The sequence below is a fragment of the Phodopus roborovskii genome, unplaced genomic scaffold (genome assembly GCF_943737965.1).
Source record: "Phodopus roborovskii unplaced genomic scaffold, PHOROB, whole genome shotgun sequence".
Taxonomy (NCBI): domain Eukaryota; kingdom Metazoa; phylum Chordata; class Mammalia; order Rodentia; family Cricetidae; genus Phodopus; species Phodopus roborovskii.
Window position 1 is genome coordinate 11443831 of NW_026125295.1, and position 23285 is coordinate 11467115.

Sequence of the window (23285 nt, forward strand, 5' to 3'; positions counted from 1 at the left end):
CAAGCGGCTGAACATTATCAATGAATCAAGATGGCCAGTGATTCTGTGTTTGCTGTACTATGCATCCTTAGTCTTGTTTCCTCCAAGCTGTCCTCCCTGTTTCTCAGACTAGAAATCCTACACACTTTCAGTGATGCCCTCGAGGTCAGGAAGACCCAGTGCTGAGCAAATCAAGAGTCTACATAAATGGTACTTGACCTTCAAAAGCTGATACTGATAAACTCAGATTTGCCTTGAGCACAAAAGACACACAGTCCTGTGAGCTCACTAGGTTCATGGAGTTTAGTTAAGCAGGCTGTGGTGAGTGCAAAGTATACAACATCTAGGCAAAGGATAGAGCTAACTCAAGCAAACTGAGCCCAGGATAACATAGGTAAAGATCATTTACCCTTCCAGACTTTTAACAAAAGAAAGAAACAAGACTATATTCATTCCACACACTTTAAGATCAAGAAAAATGTCTGGTCAAGGAAAATGGTCAAGTGCTGAACACCATTCTTGGTTTCAGCATAGTGACATTTCTCCATTACAGAAGTACCTGTCTATCCAGTGCAATGCTCTTTTTCTTCCAACACTTTCCCCAGCTCTGTCTCCACTGTTGATCTCTGGCTGTAACTTAAAAGTATTATCTTTGGGGTGTGTGTGTGTGTGTGTGTGTGTGTGTGTGTGTGTGTAACATTCTGCACTCTTAAGGAAATCTGCTGAAAAAGCTCTTTCTGAGGCTAAAGCACTGACTTTTCAGCTCCACTTCCTCATCTAAGAAAGCAAAGGGATCTTGTTCCTTGCTGTTATTAAAAAGCAAATAATTTAAATATATACATACTATAAAGTTGCATATACACACATAAGCTATAAAAATAAGTTTATGTATGACATAGCTCATTACACATAGTATTAGAAAATTATGTTCAGACAGCCGGTGGTAGTCCCGCCTTTAATTTCTGCACTTGGGAGGCAGAGGCAGGAGGATCTCAGTGAGTTCGAAGTCAACTTGGTCTACAGAGCTAGTTCCAGGGCAACCAGGGCTGTTTGTTACACAGAGAAACTCTGTCTCGAAAAATGGAAAGAAAAGCAAAAAGGCAATTATTTTCATATACACATTTCAAAATTATAAATAAATATTGGGAAAAGAGGAAAAAAGCACTAACCAGTGCAGGAAGCCAGCCATCGAGCTCCACTTCAGTTCTTAAGAGTCCTCAGAGTCTCTCTACCGCCCTCAAATAGAACCCCCGCAGGCTGGATTTTCACAGCTAAGAGGAATTTCATCCCAAGAAGCAACAATAAAATAACAAGAGAGCAAAGACCACAGGAAATGAGAACCAACCAGCAAACAGAAGTTAGAATTCCACAGGAACTAGGCCTGTTTGCTGTGGGTTGAGAAATTTAATCCAGATGCACCCATAACTATCAACGCCTTCATTATAAAATGACTGTGATCCTGTTAGTGAATTGTGACCAGCTTTTTAAAAAGGTCAGATATACTTGAAAACTCAAAAAACAAAAGTCAAATATAAGTATCATTGTGAAAAAATTACCATACAGAAACTCTTGATTCTATTTTAGGCTCGTGTAAGCATGTAGGTTGGTGGAAATGGCTCTGCAGCCGGTCTTGGTTTAAAAACATGGACTTAGAAACCCATAGGACTGTGGTAGTGAAACCCAGTTCTGGGAGGGCGTGTCACAAACACTCACCCCATCTCTATCTCTTCTAGAGGATTTAAACACCCACAAAAGATACTTAGACTCAAGAACCCAACTACATGGCATGGTACTACATGAGAATTTAGGCTAACAAACAATGCATCACAATTCAAAGACAGTAGAAAACATTGGCAATCACAAAGTAGAGGGAAGACAACTGAGAAGCGTGGACATACAGAAGGCAACACAGCACAAAGGGACACGCCTCACAGGGCTGCATGGTTCCCCACAGAGAACGGGCATCTGAAAAAGGGCTTATCTGAAAAGTGAGCCAGGCACCACTGATGTCACAAGACTGGCAGTTCCACCTACAGGACAGGACCAGTTCAAACCTGAGGAAATCAGCACCATGGGAAAGAAAGCAGCAAGCATGGAAAACCTACCAATGAAATTGATATTTTGAGGGGGAAAAAAAAAGGAAATGTTTAAAATGTGGAGCTGGAGATGGTTTAGTGGTCGGGGGCACTTACTGTTTTTGCAGAAGGCCCAAGTTCTATTCCTGACACCTACAAAGTGGATCATAACCATCCGTAACTCCAGTTCAAGAGGACCTGACCCTCTTCTGACCTTCCTTGGCATCATGCACACACATGATATATACATGCAGAAAATATAGTCACACACATAAAGTTAAAATAAATAAAACTAAATGTTAGAGATTAAATTTCAGTCAATTTTGTTTTAAGTAGAAGAAGTCACCAATAGACTAAAAGAGGCAGATGTTGGACTATCAGGGATGGAAGATAACTTCTGGGTAATGCAGCATTCAAACAGAAAGGGAAGAAAAATACATAAGCATGACCACAATGCCCAAGAACCCACAGCACATTAAGTATAGTAAGTAAATAGAAGCCATAAACATGCTAGTGTGAATATTCTGATATCAAATAAAAGTAGACTGCAAGACAAAATTGTCTGAGAAATAAAGAAGGCCATAGTATAAAAGGAGAAAATCCCTCAAGATGGCAGAATAATTGTAAATACAGTGAACTCCAAACACTGGGCTTCCAATTTCATAAGATAAATACTAACAGGCATAAAAGAGATAAGAACTCAAATTAATAAATTAGAGATGAAAAGGGACATATTGTAGTAGATGTCAATAAAATCCAAAGAATCATCAGGAGATCCTTTAAAGTAAAATTTTTCAACTCCTAAAGATTTGAAAATCTAAACAAAATGGATAATTTCCTAGGGACAGACAGATGACTTACCAAGATAAAAATTGAGAGGATATAAACAACCTTAATCTATTGTGGTGATACATTGTTCATGACCTATCTAATAAAGCAACTGGAGACTAAAATGCAAAATTAGCCACGGCCATAGAGCCAGGCAGTGGTGGCACATTTTTAATACCTGCAGCCACACTAGCTAGCCATAAAGACCAGGCAGTGGTGGTATACACCTTTAATCCCAGAACTCAGGAGACAGAGGCAGAAGGATTTGTTAGTTCAAGTCCATACTGAACTACACGAAATTGATCCAGTGTAAAAGAGAAACAGAGCTCACCCACAAAGGTGATCTCAGCATTTGAGATCAAACACCTTTAATCCCAGCAATAGGAAGACGGAGGCAAGAGTGGTAAGGCTGGGTGGGCAGAGAGGAATATAAAGCAGGAGGAGACAGGAACTCAGGGATTGCAGTCTGAGGCTTGGTGGAGAACAGTGCAGTCTGCATATTGCCTCTGAGGATTCATGGAGACAGGATCACCCAATTCAGCCTGAGGTAGAGATAAGAGCTAGTGGCTGGCTGCTTTGCTTTTCTGATCTTCAGCTTGAACCCCAAAATCTGTCTCTGGGTTTTTACTATTCATGCTACAATCTATACTGATCAGTGGGATTCAAACAGTAATAAAGAGTCCCCCCCAACAAAGGAAAATCCAAGACTGGACTTCTACTGAATTTTCCCAAACCTTTAAAAGGCTAATAATACAACAATGCTCCTCAAACTGCTCCATAAAATGGGAAGGGAAGGAACGCATCCAACCCATTCCGCCAAGCTAGAATTATTTTGAATTCCAAAACTAAAGACACAAAGAAAACAATGGACCTGACAAATATAGATGCATACTTTCTTAATAAAATGTTTGCACACTGAACCAACACTTTAAGAAGTGACCATGTTGGTTTCATCCCAGAAATACAAGGATGGTTCAACACACACAAACCAGTAAGTGTAATACAGCACACACACACACACACACACACACACACACACACACACACAAAAAAACCTAAGACCAGAAACCATCCGATTGCCTCAACCTCTCAACCTATGTAGAAAACCCTTCAGATAAAGTTCAATATCCATTTATGATGAAAGCCCCAAAGAAATAAGAACAGAGAGAGTACATAATAAAAGCTGTTACATCATACTAAATGAAGGAAGTTAAGTACAATTTCTCTAAAATCTAGAATGAGAAAAGAATGTCCATCCCTCCTGCTCTCATTCAACATAGTGGCTCCAAGTCTTAACTAAAGTGGTGTGAAAAAAGGAAAGATGCACGGGAAAGGAAGAATAATGATATCCCTATTTGGTGTTTTGGTTTGGTTTGGGTTTTTCAAGACAGAGTTTCTCTGTGTAACAGCCCTGGCTGTCCTGGAATTTGCTTTGTAGATCCACCTGCCTCTGCTTCCCCAGGGCTAGGATTAAAGGTGTGTGCCACCACTGCCTAGAATATTTCTATTTGTAAACATCATCATCTTATACTTGAAAAATTCGGATACCTGATAAATCCTCTCAGCAAAGTAGGACACAAAATCAACATACAAAACTCAGTAACTTTTCTACATAACAATAGTGAACTTGCAAAGAAAGATACCAGGAGGATGGAATCCATCCACAATACTTCAACACCAAAAAATAATATATCTAAGAGTAAAACTAACCAAGAAGGTAAAAGACCTTTTTATAATGAAAACATTGTAAAACTGACTGAAGAAAATAATAGAAAATGGAAAGATCTCCCATGATCACAGATTTTAAGAGGAGTGAACGTTGATGTATTACTGAAAGCAATCTACAGATTCAATGCAATCCCCATCAAAGTCCCAACATACTTTGTAGAATTTTAAAAAAAAAATCAAAGGTTTATATGGAAGCACAAAAGACCCTGGAGAGCCACAGCAACTGTCAGTAGAATGAACAGTGGTGTACTATCACAATGCCTGAGCTCAAATTATATTAACAAAAACAATATAGTACTGGTCCAAAAATCATACACACAGACCAACGGATTAGTATAGGGGACTCATAAATCAACATGCACAGTTATAGCCACCTAATTTTTGGCAAGCATGTTAAAATGTACATTGGAAACAAAGGTTCCACAAATGGTGCTGGGAAAACTGTATACTCACATGTAGACAAATGAAACTAGATCGCTAACAGGCTAATGTAAGCCTTGACACACTCTGAAAAGCAAGGGCTTTCTGAAAAGAGATCCAATACCTGAGAAAATAATTTCACTGACTGACAAACAGTATTACATGAAATTAAAATATGTCTGCACAGCAAAGGAAACAATCAGCAGAGTGAAAAAATAACCCACAGAACGGGAGAAAACCTTCTTCAACTATACAAATCTGATAATGAATATTCCTTAGAATTCCTAGAAATCAGTAAAGAACTCCAAAATTAAAAACTTAATTATTTCCATTTGTGTGTGTGTATGTGTGTGTGTGTTGTCTACATACATACATGAATATGCACCACATGCATGACCAATGCCCAAGAAGGCCAGAAGAGGGCATCAGAAGCCCTGAAACTGGAGTTACAGAAGAACTACAAATGACCGATAAATATGTTGAATGCATTCAACATTCTTAACCATCAGGAAAATGCAAATTAAAACCACATTGATATTCCATTTCACTTTGGTCATTCTTCACAACAAAGCTGGTAAGGACATATGGGGCTAGAGGTGGGTGCACCCACTACAGAAATCAGTGTGGAAGTTTCTCAAAAACTACCATATTATCCAGATACTCACTAATACCTACCATATTATCCAGATACTCAATGGCGTCTACCCGAAGGATCTTAAGTCAGCAAGCCACAGAGATACTCTCAAACTCATGTTTAGTTCAACAGGACTCACAATGTCCAAGATAGAGAGACTCAGCCTAGACACTCATCAGAAGATGTGGATAAAGAAAATGGTACATACACACAATTGAGTTTTACTCATCCATAATGAATCAAATGGCATCATTTGTATGAAAATGAATGGTATCATCAAATAAAACAAAATCAGGCAGACTCAGAAAGGTAAATGCTGTTTTCTCTCACATGTACAATCCAAATTTAGAACACACACACACACACACACACACACAGTGAAGGCAGAAATTTAGTAAGTGGAAGGTGACTGATGAGGGGTAAATATGAGCAAAACACAATGACATATATGTATTAAAATTCTTAAATCCACTGCATATACAAAAAAATTCATGAAATATTGAAATAATAAACTATTATATGTTAAATGTAAAAAAGACAAATACTGTATATTTTCTCATATGTAGAATCTAGATTATATATATATATATACACACAGATATGTGTATATGTACATACATACATACACAGATGTGAAACAAGGGGAACAATTTGAGGGGAGCAGAGACAATCAAGGCGGTGCCAAGGACATGCAAAGTACAGTAATATTCATGTCATCATGAAACTCATTATCTTGTACAGGCACAAAAACCGAATTCATCCTGCAGTCCTACAAAACAGACCTGATAGGAAAACAGTTAAAACAAATTTCTGATCCTTCTACAAGAAGGGACTTTCTAGAAAGCACCAAACAGGATGTTCAACAAAAGACCATGCCTGACAGGGTGATAGATAGCCTTTGCTCAAAATCAAAACGATGCCTGGCACTGGAGAAGCTCAACACTAGGCAGCTGGGGATAAATGCTGGTGCAAGGGGCCTCTTTAGCACACCCGTTCCAGCTAAAGCAGCACTGACCGGGACAATGATAACTGAGCTGCAGCCGGTCCCCAGCCTGCGGATCTCACAGCCCTCTCTCTCTTTCTCCTTTCTTCTTACATGTTCCTATTTACTGTTCTTCAAGTTGCACACCTCCCTAAGAACTGTTTGTAAGCAGCAGCCCCCAAGCCTGCCTGCCTCTGAGAAACGCCCCCAGCAGCAGCGAGCAGAGGCAGCGAGGGGACCAGCGAGTGCCCCGCTGGTGGCGGCTGGGCCAGCCCGAGGGCAAGAGCGCGGGCTGAGGCCGAGGAGGAGCCGGGCCAACCCGGTCTAGCCGAGCCGCAGGCTGAGCCCGCGCTTCTGCGACTCGGGTGGGCCGGCTGCGGAGGGTGGGCCGCGGAGGCCGCAGGCATGGAGGACAGAGGCCTCCCCTTCAGGGGGCGGCCCGGGCCCCGCGCTCCCCGCGCTCCCCCGCTCCCCCGCCGATCCCGCGCTGCCTTCCGCGCGCGGCTCCGCGCACCTCGAGCCCGGCCGGAGCGCGGGATGCGTCGGCCCGCAGTGTGGCACGGAGGCCCCCGGGTGGTCCCCGCAGGGAAAGCTCCGCTGGGCCGCGCCGCCCCCGGCCGGGCCGCCGCGCGCTCTCTCCGCGCCAGGCCGCGGTCTGGCGGGGGGAGGGGGCGGTGAACGACCCCGCGGGGCCTCGGGGACTCGCGGCCCGCAGAGCCCCCCAGCGCCCCCCACCAGCTACGCACCTGGCCGCGCGCGGGTCCCACATGGCCGGGGGTCGCCGGCGTCGCCCCGACCCGAGCGGAGGTGACACGGAGGCCCCGCGTTCCGGGCTCGGGGCAAGGCGGGAGGCTGCTTCCCGCGGCTCGTGCGGGACGGGCTGGGGAAGCGCGGCGCAGGCCGAGTCCGCGCTCCCACGCGGCGGCGGGGACCCGAGAGCTGTCACGTGTCGCCGCGCGGAGGGAGGGGAAGGTGTCGCCTTCGCTCCGAGGAGCGCGTCTCGTCCCGCACCGCCGCGCGGGAGAGGCCCGCGGCGCGGAGGCCCGGCCTCCGGGGCCGCGAGCTTCGAGGCAGAAGAGTGGGCCCGCGGCGTGGGGCCCCGTCGCGAGCTGCGTCTCCTCGGAGGCCAGCGGCGGCCCGCGGTCATGGAAGCCATGGCTCGGCACGCACACGGCGCGCGGCGCGCTTCCCTCGGGCCTCCCGCGTCGTCCCCTCAGACGCCGACGTCGCACTCACCGCGCGCCCGGCGCCCCCGCGCCGTCGCCGGAGGTCGGGAGCGGACCGGGCAACAAAGCCCCGAGCTGCGAGACGCTCGTCGCCTCGGTCATTGTCGGATTCCTGTCACGCGGGGTGGCGGGCGGGCGGGCGGGCGCCGTCCAGGAGCCTGGCTGAAGGGCCGCGAAGTCCCGCTCTCCGCAGCCGGGATGCACACCCGCCCCCCACCGGGTGGTCCTCGAGACTGAGGGGACCCGACTCGCGTCCCCACCCTCCAGGAGCCCCGACCCAATCAGAGGGCGCGGCCGCAGCACGCTGCCTCCTGGTGGCTCATGGGCCTCCTGGACCAGCGCCTGGGGCACGTCGAGGGGCGGAAGGCGGAGGGGCCAGAGGCACGCAGCAAGCCCCCGCTTCGTGGTCTTCTTCTATTCCAACCCCCCAAGCTATGCCGTCATTACTTGCCCCTTACATCCCTCATGTCTCCCCGTTACCTATAGCCGGGCCGTTAGACTCCACAGTTTTAGCCTACGGGTCCTGGCTCATCCTTCACACAAACACTGTACTCCAGTAATTCCCTAATTCTGTGGTATTTTTTTTTTTTTATTTTTTTAAATACTGGTGCCTGCCTTTTGTTCTAATTTAATTGTCATGGGGTATGTCTCCAGGGTGCAATTTTTAAAGCCCTCCAGGTGATTGTATCATCAAGTAAAATTTTTGAGAAGTTTGCTGTTTCCAAATACTGCAAGTTCTTTCGTTTAAGGAGACTTTATATATCCTCCCTAGCTCTAACTTATTTCGGTACACACACACACACACACACACACACACACACACACACACACACACTTACTTTTATTCAACCTCACAATCCCCATTTCCAAAAGGCCTAACGGGTTTTCTGCATCAGAGTAAGAGTTTGCAGAGTTAAAATGTGCCCCTATACTTTTCTGTCCATTTCAATGTTATACTCTTCAAAATCGTCACATAAGTAGTTCTTGCTTTTTAAAAAAAAAAAAAAGTTTTAATTTTTATCAATGTGAGATGTTGGTACTGTTAAAAAATCAATCCCCTGCGGCCTTCCTACCTAGCTCTCCCCTGGAGCAGTCACCTTTACATCTTTTAGTTGATGCTTATTTAAAGGCTGTGCTCATGTCTGTAAATGTATTTGATTACTACTTGTTAAGATTATTTCTTCCCAGTTTTATATGCTATCCATAGCTGGTAAATATTCTGAGACTGCTAATCAAAAAACTTTCATCCTTGGCATCTAGTTTATCTGGGTATAAAATTCTGAATCATAAATCATTTTACTCCAATGACTTGGAGCTTCCAGAATTATTGAAAATGCTAAAAACATTCTATTACTGGCCTCTTTTGTTTCTTTTTCTGTTCAATGTTTTGAAGTTACACAGTGCTTTGCAGAGATGTGGGCCCATTCGTCCATTGTACTGGCTACTGGATATACTATTTCATTCTTAGCATTCAAGCTCCTGAATGAACTTGTTGGTTATTTCTTCTCCGTTTTCAATCTTTTCCTTTCTTGGATAACCCTACCATTCAGATATTGGGCTTCCAGAACTGCCCCTGTGATTCTGTACTTTAATTTTCAAAACATCATTGTCCCAGTTGACATTTTTGTTGTTTTTCTTCTCTAGTTTGCTTGCTTGGTTTTTTTAAGATCAGGTCTCACTATGTAGCCTTGACTAATCTAGAACTTAACTATGTAGACCAGAGAGATCTGCCTGTTTCTGTCTCCCAACAGCTGATAACACTCTAACATATAAGCAATATCCTCAACCTTATTTTCCAATTCATCTCAGTGACGGTTTTTATATCAGACTTTTACTTTTCCAAGAACTGTTTCTACTGGGAGCATTACTTTGTTGGCATGCCATTTCTTTTCATGATTGCATAGCTTCCCTTATCTCCTTTCACAAACTAACGGCCACTCTTTCTTCTCTTGATACTCTGCTCCTCAGAAACTTCTTTATATTGACACGCTTTGTCCCAGAGGCTTCCGAGGGCCTCTGTGCCCATGTCTGCTGCCTATGATGAAGACCAGGGAACAGGATGCCCATCAATAAAGAACTGAGTGTGTAAACTGTTATGTTTGTGCCTTGCGGAGCCCTCAGGAGTGAAGGGCATCTCCATGTAACTCCATAGGTTGGAATCCAGGGAATTTAAGTGGCAAAATCTAGGTGGAACTGTGTATAACATGGTACTTTTGAATGCTATCGTTTGTTAATGTGTTTTTATTGTGTGTATTGGGGGGTGGGGAAGTGCACTTGCGTGTAAGTGATCACAGAAGCCAGAAGAGAGAGTGAGATTCCCTGGAGTGGAGTTACAGACAGATGGATGGGTCGTAAGATGACCAACATGGGTACTTGGAGCCAAACCCTGGCCTTCTTAGAGAGTAGTGCACACTCTTAACCACTAAGCCGTCTCAGCGGCCCCGGTGTACTGCTTTTGGAGCAAGATAAAGATCTGGAGATCTACACTTTCTGAAAGAAACAATGACAAGAAACCGAAGGCTGTGATGCATGGCTACTTTGAAATACCAGTGGAGCAGCAAGGACAGACGCAAGCAAGGCTTCCTTATAAACATCCTATTCAGTAGAGTTCTAACTTAGGAAACATGCACGCCTTTAACATAACTGAAAACTGTATTTGCGTTTCTAAAAGTATCTCTAAACACTGAAAACCAACAGAGAGAAAACTGTTTGTCAAATAGGTGGCATAACATAGCATGGCAGTTAACTGTTCCTTAAAGTATTGATAAACACAAGCTCCAGAGAGGCTGAGGGTTACATGAACAGACAAATAAGACCAGCCTGGTCAAATAGACCTCATGCCAAAAAGTAAAAGGAAATCTAAAAGAAGGTGATTGTTACATTACAATTTTTAATGCTTTGATGACTATAACTCATTAATTTTATCTGTTACCCCAACATTTTATACATTGAACAATAATATCAGCTAAGAGAGTCCATGAAACATAAAAGAATAAGGATCCATGCTTTTTATTTCTCTCTCTCATGTTAAAAAAGAAATAATCAACCAAGAGGCCAGTGAGATGGCTCAATGGATAAAGGTGCTTGCAGCCAAGCCTAATGACCTGAGTTCAATCCCTGGTAAAGGAGAGAGCTGATTCCACAAAGAGGGAAGGAGACATACCTGGAAAGGAGAGAGACAGAATGAAGGGGAAACTCTAACAGAATATGTGAGTTAAATGACATACATATCAACAAAATGCCTCACATTAACCTTGAGTCCTGATTCTTACAAACTTACTGTAAAGATACATTTTAAGACAAAGACACTGAACACAGGTTAAGTTTCTATATATTAAGGAATTATTGTTAGTTGGGTTATATATAATAATAGCATTGTGGTGATTTTTTTTTTAAATTAAAACTTTAAAGATTTAATTTTAGGGAGTGTGTGTGTGTGTGTGTGTGTGTGTGTGTGTGTGTGTGTGTATTAGGTCCCCCTAGAGTGGAGTTAGCAGTGGCTGTGAGTCTCCTGACATGTGTGCCCATGACATGTGTGCCCATGACCACTGAGCCATCTCCCTGCCTCGGTGGCCATCTTCTCGGTGGTAGTCGTCTTTTAAACAGAAATTCTGCCAGAAATAAGCTTTGTTCTTCAAAGCAATGGAAGGGTGATTTTACTGTGTTGAGTATTTGACTTAAAATACTTAAGTGGGCCTTCGAGATGGCCCAGCAACTGAAGACAAGCCAGACGACATGAGTTCTGTCCCCATCCCACGTGGTAGAATGAGGGAATCAACTGATCTCCACCAGTGCCATTCTCCCATGACTAATTGTTTAAAATTAAAACACTTAATCAGACTAGATAAAACAAGATCATCCTAATATAGGTAAGTGGTGAAGCTGAGTAACAATAGGGCTGTGGGTGTTCATAATCTAGTAGACATCTTCTTCTTACCCACTGTTTAGCTTCCTACTGTTTCAGTCACCCACGACCAACCACAAAAATGTTACATGGAAAATTCCAGAGATAAACTTCGTGAGTTTTAAATTGGGCACCGTTCAACAGGATGAAATCTTGGGCCATCCTGTTCCATCCAGCCCGAAGTGTGAGTCATCCCTTGGTCCACACGGTCCTCACTGCCCATCCTTCAGGCACTTAGCATCCTTCCTAGTTATCAGTAGGACTCTCGGTGCTTGTACTCAAGTAGCCCTTATTACCCTTAATCATAGCCCCAAAGCACAAGGAAAAGGATGCCAGCAATTGTGATACGTCAAAGCAAAGCCATAAAATGTTCCCTTTAGATGAAAAGATATATAAATTCTTCACCTAAGATGAGAGAGAGATGTCAAAGTTGTTGAGATTGACAGGATGGTTTTCTGTGGTCACGGTTGTGAAGAAGGGAAAGAGAACTTATGCCATTGTTATAGTCACATCTCAAACCCCCAGTGTTGCAGCCACCCACCTTGCTTTCCAGACTAGCTTAATCAATGAGTTCCAGATCCAGTGAGAGACTGCTTCAATACACAAGGTGCAAAGCCACCGAGGAGACACCAGAGGTCTGTTCTCCACATAAACATGCGTACACATGCAAACACGAATGCACATGCACACAAACACATGAATACCCCACACATGTGAAAAAGAGTTCTCACCAGGAGTGGTGTTGTACACCTGTAATTGCAGCACTTCAGAGGCAGAGGCAGGTAGATAAGGGATTTAAGGGAGTTTGAGATCAGCCTGGCTCTCTGAGACCCTGTCTCAAAGAGAAAGACAGAGACAGAGAGACAGAGAGAGAGTTGTGGAGATATCTCAGTTGATAAAGCCCTTGCTGCACAAGCATGAGGACCTTGAGGACCCAGTACCCACATAAAAAGCCCAGCATGGACGCACACATTTTAAATTCCAGACAGGTGGTTCCTGAGGCTCACTGGCCATCCAGACTAGCCTCGTCATGAGCCCCAGGCCCTGGTAAAACTCTGTGACTCAAAATGCAAGCGGAGAGGCTCCTGAGGAGGCCACACGCAAGGTAGACCCCTGGGCTCCACACCCATGGGCACACATCCTTGTGTACCCAGATATACATGAAATGCGCACGTGCACACACACAAAGCCTTTATATGGTACTAGAGGGCATGAAGAATATATATATATATACTCATTCCACTATGGTGTTCCCATTTCTCTTCCAGTGGTTGAAAGAGCTGCCTCTGCTGAAATGTGCCCCATCATGTCATTGTGTGGCTCCTGCCCACCACAAACACCTACGTCTGAGCGCTGCTAAGCATCTGCACTGTGACATCCAACATCTCTCTTTCAGCCTTAGATTGCAGAGCCAAAGCAAGGGTTGACTCATCAGGCAGCTGTCCGTGTTACTCACACTGCTGAGAGGCCTGAAACATTATTGGAAAGCTGACCAGATGGAGATAGCTGTAGCTATCAAACTGCGAGTCTTATCGAGAGCTGGAGAAAAAGTGCTTGACTGGAAGGACAGGGACAGAACCCTGAAGGACCGATTCCCTAACAACAGACGGCTGTCCGCTTCTTCTCAAGAACAGAGGGTCTTGTTAGGTAAAGGGCTCCGCTTACACTGGACAGAGTGAGTGAATGATGTCCGAGGAAAATTCTAGACCACAGAAGACATGTTATTCCAGAACTCTTCCTCTCTGACTATGCTCATGCATTGCTCTTACTGTCCATCACAGACAGACGAGACAGGCTGAAAGATCAGGTATTTGGAGTCTTTAGAGATAGCTCAGTTGGTAAGATATTTGCCATGCAAGCATGATGACCTGAATTCAAATCCCCAGGTGGACATAACTAGGTACACGTATAAATCCCAGTGCTGAAGAAGCAGAGATGGGCAGGCCACTGGAACTCACTGGCCACCTGGCCTACCCAAATTGGTGAGTTCCAGGTTCAGTGAGAGAGCCTGTCTCAAAAAATAAGATGGAGAGAGAAAGAGGAAGACATCCATTGTCAAGCTCTGGTCTCTATGGGCATAAACATGCACACATTCCCTTGAACACACATACACACACAAACATGCACAACATGTAACCCACACCCATGTACCTCCCACACACAAACACATACAAAAAAAATTACCTGGATTTGAAAATGTAGGAAAATTACTCAACCAGGCATCAAGACGTCTATTCTGAGTCGGTGGCTCACCTCTTACTACAAGATCTTACTACCACTTTCTTGCCCACACATCCTTCTGTTTTTCACTTATAAATGGTCAGTTGAAGAATAGTAAGCCCATCTCCCTTAACTGAAAACAGTCTTAGGAATATAATATAGGCAGGCTAAAACATCATCAGAAACAACAACAAAAAAGTAATTGAGCTATGCCATGATGGCCACTATACCAAGCAAAGAGCACAGACCCAGATAGTCCAACAACTAAAAGGAAAGAAACTTAAGTACCTGACCGGGATTATAGAGTATGTCTTGTCAGACATCATGCAGTGATATACTTTTTTCAGTTGATGGCATTCTGCAATGTAGTAATGGTTCCATACATTTATAACAGTGCCATGAAGTTGTAAGTACCTAGGGACAGCGTATCTGTTAGTCATTGTTCACATGTTTATGATAATTACATAAACAAACCCGTGCTATCAATCATATCAAAGTACTGCAATAGGAGTATGAGATTTTATGTATGTATGTATGTATGTATGTATGTATGTATTTATGTATATATATATATACACATCTGTTTTTGTCACCTGAGAGAAGTGACTTAGGGGGAAAGGGTTTATTCTCACTCTCACGGTTGCAGATGTCTCAGCCTGCATTCAGCTGCCCCCTGTTTCCTGGAAACCTTGAGGCAGAACATCAGAACCCAAGTTGTTCCCCTCATGGGAGCCAGGAAACAGAGTTAGCCAAGAAGGCTCCAGAGACAGGGTAATCCATCCTAGAGCATGCTCTAGTGTCTACTTGATTCTTCCCAATATTGCCACCAAATAATGCACCCATCGATAATCAATTCACTGATGAGGTTGGATGCCTTCTCATCCAAACATCTCTCAACGATAGAATCTGCCATCTCTCGGTGATAGCCTCTACACCACATATCCAAAGCATATCAAGGCCTTGAGCCATCCTGACAGAGACATTTCAGTACCAGGCATTCTCCCTCTCCTGATACTTACTACACAAACTAGAACGGGACAAAGTCCAGGTTTCCCATGTCCTTACAACAGTGGACATTTGGCAAAGTCTGGAAAGACTGTTCATTGCCTGTTAAACATCCTATCTGGCTCAGTCTTCCTAAGTCACCAATCCCATAGCTCAAAATGTCAGTGGTGCCCAGGCTAGGAAAGCTTGTCTTAGAAGAAACAATAAATTATCCTTCCATTAGCTACCTGCCAATAAACTACGTGGAGGCGTGTCTTCCAAAACGACTAGGCTTGATTTGTGTTGTGAAAAACCAAGCCTTGACACAACTACATATGCTAGGCTGGGTAGACACTTACCTCAGGGCAGTCAACATGTAGACTAGTCTAGCCAGTTCCTTCCCCCCAGTCACACTAAGCTGAAAGCTCTCCCAGCAGAGTCTGTAGTGATTTGCTGAACCAAATCACCTCTGGGCATTAGGATAAAGAGCCAGGGAAGTTGATAGTGGGAACAAAAGAAAAACTAAGACCAAGGACAACTACAGGGCCCATTTCAGAAGAAGAAAGCATGACACAGAAACTGCAAATAAGACCTAGTCGGCAACTTTAGTTACAACAGTGCAGGTCAATGGGGCTTGTGCAGTTATCGTGCGCACAGGGACACATCGAGGAGGAGCTATGAGAGAGAGGCTCAACGGGGGAGTCTTCACTAAAGCGAATGAACTTCTTGCCAACTGCCAAAAGGAACAAGGGGAGGCAGGGGGCGTTGAGTGTTAGTATACCCAGGGCATGTTAGACCCGCGTGCACACAGCATGCTGCCTTAGCTACAACTTCTTCATGGTGTGGATCAGTCACTAACCGTCTCAGTTTGTGGATCAGTCACTAACCGTCTCGGTTTTGCCTCTTCTTTCCAAACGCAGGTGCGTCTTATTTCAGACGGAGTATAGCTTTTATCTATCATTGCATCCTGTAAAGGCATGTGGAGACAACGTTCATTCTGGCTGGAGCAGTTTATAAATAAGGTCGCCAGGAACTGAATCTTAAAACGGCACTTTACCCAGAGAGCTAGCAATCTGAGGAGAGAGTGGCTTCCTTCCCTGGCAGACTGTCTCACCTTGCCTCTCCAGTCAGCAAATACAGAGAGGATGGGGGTTACAAGGGCAGCCAGTCTTTCTGGAGCTCCGTTTGCCCCTGTGCACAAGTGGTCAGCCATGTGTTTTGAGCCGTGGCTGTCTGCCCTTTTCTCATCAGATCTTGCATTCTTCTCTTACCCCGTGCATGTTTGGGCCCTGGCACACCTTGAAACATTGAATCAAGTTAGTTTCTGCTAGTGTCTCCCTTGAACTCTCCCAGGGACATCTAACCTCTGAGCGAGCTTAACTCAGAACAAACAAACCAACCGTTAACAGCCCATTGGTGCTGAGCTAAGCTAGCCAGGTGACAGCGTGTACCCACTGATAATGGTTTACAATATGGAGTATAAATGTGTCTTTATAATGCCGAAATATAATCGTGTTCCTTATCCCTTACATTCTGCACTGCCAACGGTAACTTTTTTTTAAAATAAATTTTATTTAAATTAAAAGCAATCTTATCTTACATACCAACCCCAGTTCCCTCCCCCTCCCATCCTCCAACCCCTCCCCACCAATCCCCCATCCCACTCCACATCCACTCCTCAGGGAGAATAAGGCGGGGGGGGGGGGTTCAGGGTCATCAAAGTCTGACACATCATTTGGGGCAGGACCTAGGCCTCCCCCTTGAATCTAGGCTGAGAGACTATCCTTCCATAGGGAATGGGCTCCCAAAGTCTATTCATGCACTAGGGATAAATACCGGTTCCACTGCCAGAGGTCCCATAGACTGCTCAGGCCTCCTAAACGACAACCATGTTCAGGGGACCTGGTTCTGTCCTATGTTGGTTCCGCAGCTGTCAGTCTGGGGTCCATGAGCTCCCACTTGCTCAGCTCAGCTGTTTCTGTGGGTTTCTCCTGCCTGGTCTCAGCTCCTTTACTTATCATTCCTCCCTCTCTACAACTGGGTCCCAGGGGCTCAGCTCAGTGTTTAGCTGTGGAGCTCTGCTTCTGCTTCTATCAGCTACTGGATGAGGGCTCATAGACTGCCCAGGCCTCCTAACTGAGACCCATGTTCAGGGGGTCTGGGTTGGTCTTATGCTGGTTTCCCAGCTATCAGTCTGGGGTCCATGAGCTCCCTCTTGTTCAGGTAGCTATTTCTGTGGGTTTCTCCTGCCTGGTCTTGACCCCTTTGCTCATCACTCCTCCCTCTCTGCAACTGGATTTGAGGAATATGGCTCAGTGCTTAGCTGTGGGTCTGTGCTTCTGTCTCCATCAGTTACTGGATGAAGAAGGCTCTAGGATGTCATATGAGGTAGTCATCAATCTCATTATCAGGGAAGGGCATTTAAGGTAGCCTCTCCACTATTGCTTAGTTAGTGGGGTCATCCTTGTAGGTCTCTGGACATTTCCCTAGTGTGAGAGTTCTCTTTAACCCTATAATGGCTCCCTCTATTATGGTATCTCTTTTCTTGTTCTTTTCTATTCTTCCCCCGACTCAATTTTCCTGTTCCTACATGTTCTCCTCCCCCCTCCTCTTCTCTCCTTCTCTTTCTCCTAACTTCTCCTCTCGCCCCGCCCCCCACCTCCACCTGCTCTCAATTTGCTCAGGAGATCTTGTCCCTTTTCACTTCTCCAGGGGACCATGTATGTCTGTCTCTCTTAGGGTCCTCCTTGTTTCCTAGCTTCTCTGGCGGTGATCCTTTGCTCTATGTTTAAAATCCATATATGAGTGGGTACACACCATGTTTGTCTTTTTGTGACTGGATTACCTCACTCAGGATGGTTTCTTCTAGTTCCATGCATTTGTCTGTGAATTTCAAGATCCCATTGTTTTTTTTTTTTTTTTTTCCAATGAGTAGTACTCCATTGTGTAAATGTACCATGCTGTCTTTATCCATTCTTCAGTTGAGGAGCATCTAGGTTGCTTTTAGGTTCTGGATATTACAAATAAGGCTGCTATGAATATAGTTGAACAGATGTCTTTGTTGCATGAATGTGCATCTTCCAAGTATATGCCTGAGTGGCTGGATCTTGAGGTAGACTGATTTTCTTTTTCCTGAGGAACCGCCATACTGATTTCCAAAGTGGCTGTACAAGTTTGCATTCCCACCAGCAGTGGAGGAGTGTTCCCCTTTCTCCACATCCTCTCCAGCATAAACTGCTATTGGTGTTTTTTGATTTTAGCCACTATGACAGGAGTAAGATGGTATCTCAGAGTTGTTTTGATTTGCATTTCCTGATGGCTAAGGATGTTGAACATTTTGTTAAGTGTCTTTCAGCCATTTTAGATTCCTCTATTGAGAATTCTCTATTTAGTTCTGTACCCCACTTTTTAATTGGATTATTCTGTGTTTTTTTGTTGACTAGCTTCTTGAGTTTAGAGCTATACTCCTGAAAACAGCTTTGTACTACTAGTACAAATATAGACAGGTAGACCAATGGAATAGAATTGAAAACCCTGAAACACCTATGAACACCTGATTTTTGACAAAGCAGCTAAAATTATATAATGGAAAAAATGGTGCTGGCACAACTGGATGATGGTATGCAGAAGACTGCAGATAGATCCATATCTATTACCATGCACAAAACTTAAGTCCAAATGAATCAAAGACCTCAACAGAAACCCAACCACACTGAAGAGAAAATGGGAGGTACCCTTGAATGAATTGGTACATGAGATCTGCTTCCTGAACATAACACCAGTAGCACAGACACTGAGATTGACAATTAAAAAATGGGGCATCCTGAAACTGAGAAGCTTCTGTAAGGCAAAGGACACAGTCAACAAGTAAAACAGCAGCCCACAGAATGGGAAAAGATCTTCACTAACCCCACATCTGATAGAGGGCTGATCTCCAAATTAATCAACAACTACTAAATGATGTACGTCCTGCAAAGGGTGGGATCCTGTCACCATGCACCTGGTGGATTGTCACTGTACCTTTTTACCACTGAGGGAATCATCCTATATATAGATATGCACACCAGAGCACACCATACATTTAATAGCCAGCAGCCTCTTTTAGTCAGAAAATGCCCAAATTGTCTGCATGTCTACAACAAACATCATAAACAACATAAAAGTATGAACCAAGGTTAGCAACGTTAGCTAACTGTCAGGTAAACCGCTCTGCATTAGTTATCTAGGAGGGCTGGCACAAATGACTCTGTTCTTACTGCTGGCTGTGAGACAGGGTCTTGTTACAAAGGCCAGGCCAGCCTCAAGTACATGATGCTCTTGCTGTAGCTTCCCACGTGCTGGGATTATAAGAATCATGATCATATCCAGGGGCTTTACTCCAAGCCTAGCAATATGCCTCTGAACAACATTCTTGGGAGATATCACCAATTAACCATCTGGTATTTGATCCTAATTGTCCCTCATTGCCAGGACCAGGGTGAGATCTGTCCTAGCTGGTCTCATTTGATTCCACATTGTGAGTGTTGGGGGTGGTGGCGGTATGAATGACTAATGCCAAGGAATCAGGGCCAATTTTCAGCAATTAAACAAAATAGAAGGAATGGACCTTAGGTCGGACATAACTAGAGTCTATTTTTAATTTTTCTGTCCTGTAAGTCATGTCCTAACAATGAGAGCACAAAACATAACTAATAGGAGCACATTCGTGTGAAAGGTACGTAGTCCTCTGCAGATGAACATGGAAGTCCACCTTAGGGACTGAGCCCCTGGGACCCCTTGTTTATTAGAAGGGGTTGCTTAGAGCACACACTTCCAGGGCATGTCTATTTGTCTTTGCTTAAAGGCAATGGTTGTAATGCAATTAGTAGCACATTCACACAGGCCTGAGGAAGGTCAGCCGCTCTGGTTTGGAAGGCACCAGTATGGTAAAGTGTTATCTCAGTACCGTGTTTTTAAAAATTTCTGTAACATTAAAGGCATGAATACAAATAAAAGACCCAGTACAATTAGCATTACTTACCTAGGAGAACTGCATATGTGCCATATGTATACATGCATATGTGTTGGTATGTGTACATATATGTGGGGTTGATGTTTAAAGATTGTTTTTGTACATTTTTTTTCTTTGCCTCACAAAAGTCTGAGAGTAACATTATACAGTCTAGCAAGAGCTGGCCAGGGCAGTGAAGCTTTCAGTGACCTTGGACAGCAAAGTAGCTTGTGTGAGCAAGAAAGCAGAGACAGAGAAAATATGCAGGGAGCCAGAAATCTTCATATGTTAATCCTGTAGTCACAGTTGGGACACAAAAGCCATTTGATCCACTGAGAAGAGAGACAGAGGAAGAGACAGACAAACAGAGAGGCATAGAGAGAGTGCATGCCAACAATTGCTTCTTTTTCACAGGGTCACAAGCATGATCAGGTCATTTTGACCGATCATGCTTCATGAAGCTGTCACCAAGGAGAGGGGCTGTGCCACCCATTCTAAAGACAGAGCTCTGAAATAAACCAGACAGAAAAGAACAGAAACCTCCCTTAACAAAGAAGGGCAAATAGGCCATAACTTGGGAAACAGAGAGTGGTAGAAAGGGCTTTGAAACCACAGGCCAGGCAAGCCTTAACCCAGGAACCCAACCATAAAGGGCAGAGATCCAATACAACACACTCCGTGAAACCGGGGTAAACGCTAAAGAGGGGAGAAGGAAAGCCCCCGGGACCCAGCTGGCGATCACGTGGGAGTTTCTGCACCATGGAACCCCAGTGGCGTTTCTTTGGTTTTTTTTTTTTTTTTTTTTCTTTTTTTTCTTTTTCTTTTTTTCTTCTTTTTGGATCCTCCAAGCAAAGTCATTAACTCACTGGAGGGACCTGGAGCTATCCAGAGCAGTTGTCAAGAATATAAAACTAGTTGGTGGTGTGTGCCTTTAATCCCAGTATTTTGGAGGCAGAGGACGGTGGATCTCTGTGAGTTCAAGGCCAGTCTGGTCTACAAAGTAAGTTCCAGGATAGCCGGTGCTACAGACAGAGACCCTGTCTCAAAAAAATAAACAAGAAGAAAAACAGAAATGAAATTGGAATTTAGTTCATATTACCTGTCACAGAAACCAATAAACAGAGGCAAAGCTCAACTATTCTATTCTAACATAGTTTTTAAAGATTTATTTATTTTATGCTATGTGTGTTCACCTTCATGTATGTAAGTGCACCTCATGCATGCCTGCTGCCTGTGTAGGCCAGAAGAAGGGGTTGGGTCCCCTGGAACTGGAGTTTCAGATTGTTGTAAATTTCCCTGTCAAATGCTGGGAACCACACCCAGATACTCTGCAAGAACAGTAAGTGATCTTAACTTCGAAGCCCTCTCTCCAGCCTGTTCTGTTTTTTAATTCAAAGATTTATAGCTGGGCTGTGGTGTCACAGGCCTTTAATACCAGCACTGGGGAGGCAGAGACAGGCAGATCTCTGAGTTTGGGACAAGCCTGGTCTACAGAGTGAGTTCTTTCCCAGGACAGCTAAGGATACACAGAGAAACCCTGTCTTGAAACACACACACACACACACACACACACACACACACACAAAAAAAAAAATTTAAATATAATTCAAAGATTTCTTCTATGTGTGTTTGTGTGTGAGAGAGAGTGTGTGTGTGTGAGAGAGAGAGAGATAGATGGAGACAGGCAGACAGAGAAACAGAGACAGAGAGAGAGAGAGAGAGAGAGAGAGAGAGAGTATGTGTGTGTTCTGGAGGTCAGAGACGTTGGATGCCCTGAAACCGGAGTTCCACACGACTGTGAACCATATCCAGCACTTACGCCAGGGGTTAACCTGGACCCCTCTGACAACAGTATGCCCTCTTGACCACTGAGCCCATCCTTCCAGCCTGGAACAGACTGGAGCCAACGCTGTACTCATACAACAGCAAACTAATCTCTAGAGGCCTGTCTGTCTCCCATCTACGTCCAGTGAGCAGATGGCATGGGCCAGGCACACAAGGGCAGCTGGCCAATCTGGACTTCACTCTTGCCCACCCCCACCCACCCTGCCGTCAGGGGCTTAGTCACATTGGGGGACTTGCGATGTCTGCAGCTCTTCCGTTGACACTCCTTGTTCTGTGGATGTTTGGGTTCGGGCACCACCCACAGACTCTGAATCAAGTTCATTTCTGCTGCTCTCAGCCCTGTCCTCCTCCAGGGACATCTGGGCTGAGGGTTTGGGGTGTTAACTCAGAACAAACAAACCATTAACTGTGTTCCCTGATCCCTTCTATTATACAGACTATAAAGTATCTTTGTAATAAGAATATGGTAGTGTCCCTATCTGTCCTTCCTTTCCCCTATTGGGTTCAATTATGTCCCTCAGTGAAGAATTGTTGAAGAGCTTATCCCTGCACCTCAAAATATAACCATGTTTAGAAACACAGCCATGAGTTGCCTAACACTGGGGACAGATTCTGAAAAATGTGCTATTGGCAATTTCCATGGTGTTTAAACGTCATAATGAATACTTGCAAAGGCCTAGATTGTAGAGCCTGCTACATACCTAAAATATGGTATACATATATATGGCATATATGATTATAATGTGTGTGTGTGTATGTATATGGTATGTCTATACAATATTATAAACAAGAAATGCCAAAAACACAAGATGTATGAGGCCACTGCCAGTATAATATGGCATAATGTTTCACAGTAATGATTTTTTTTTTTTAGACAGGGTCTTACTATAAAGCCCTGGCTGGCCTGGAACTCACTATACAGACCTGGTTGGCCTTGAACTCACAGAGACCCTCCTGCTTCCACCTCCTGAGTGCTGGGATTGAAGGTGTGTGCCACCTGCACTCAGATACAACCTTTATTTTTAAAAAGTAGAATTATATTCTAAATCAGAAAGCATGGAAAGCATGGATGAGCAGCCACAGTCACTCATCACTATCGAGCATTGCGTACCATAGGAAATTGTGAGCACTGTACTTTTACACTACAGACAGAGCAGGAGAACTGTTTACACCAGCACTGGGCAAACGAATGACAATATATTATTTTTGGGCTTTTTTTTTTTTTTTTTTTAAGACAAGGTCTCACTCACTATGTAGCCCTGGTTGGCCTGAAACATGCTATATAGACCAGACTGGCATTAGAACTCAAAGAAATTTGCCTGCCTCTACCTTTTGGCTCCCCAGTTCTGGGAGATGCGCACCAACACACCAAGCATTCATTTATTGTTCTTTTTTTGGTGTGCATGTGTGCTGTGCCACACCTGTGGAGGGCAGAGGACCTCCACTAAGTGGGTTACAGAGACTGAACTC

At 44.3% G+C, this 23285-nt stretch overlaps 1 protein-coding gene across 1 annotated transcript in view; it reads right to left on the reverse strand.

The window, feature by feature from the left end:
• The window catches only part of Trank1 (tetratricopeptide repeat and ankyrin repeat containing 1), an 86946-nt gene extending 78899 nt beyond the window's left edge, over positions 1-8047 (reverse strand). Inside the window, exon 1 of the mRNA XM_051203067.1 lies at positions 7393-8047. Within this exon, the coding sequence (XP_051059024.1) occupies positions 7393-7802 (410 nt within the window). The 5' untranslated portion in view covers positions 7803-8047. The remainder of the gene's footprint in view (positions 1-7392) is intronic.
• Positions 8048-23285: the final 15238 nt, after the last annotated feature.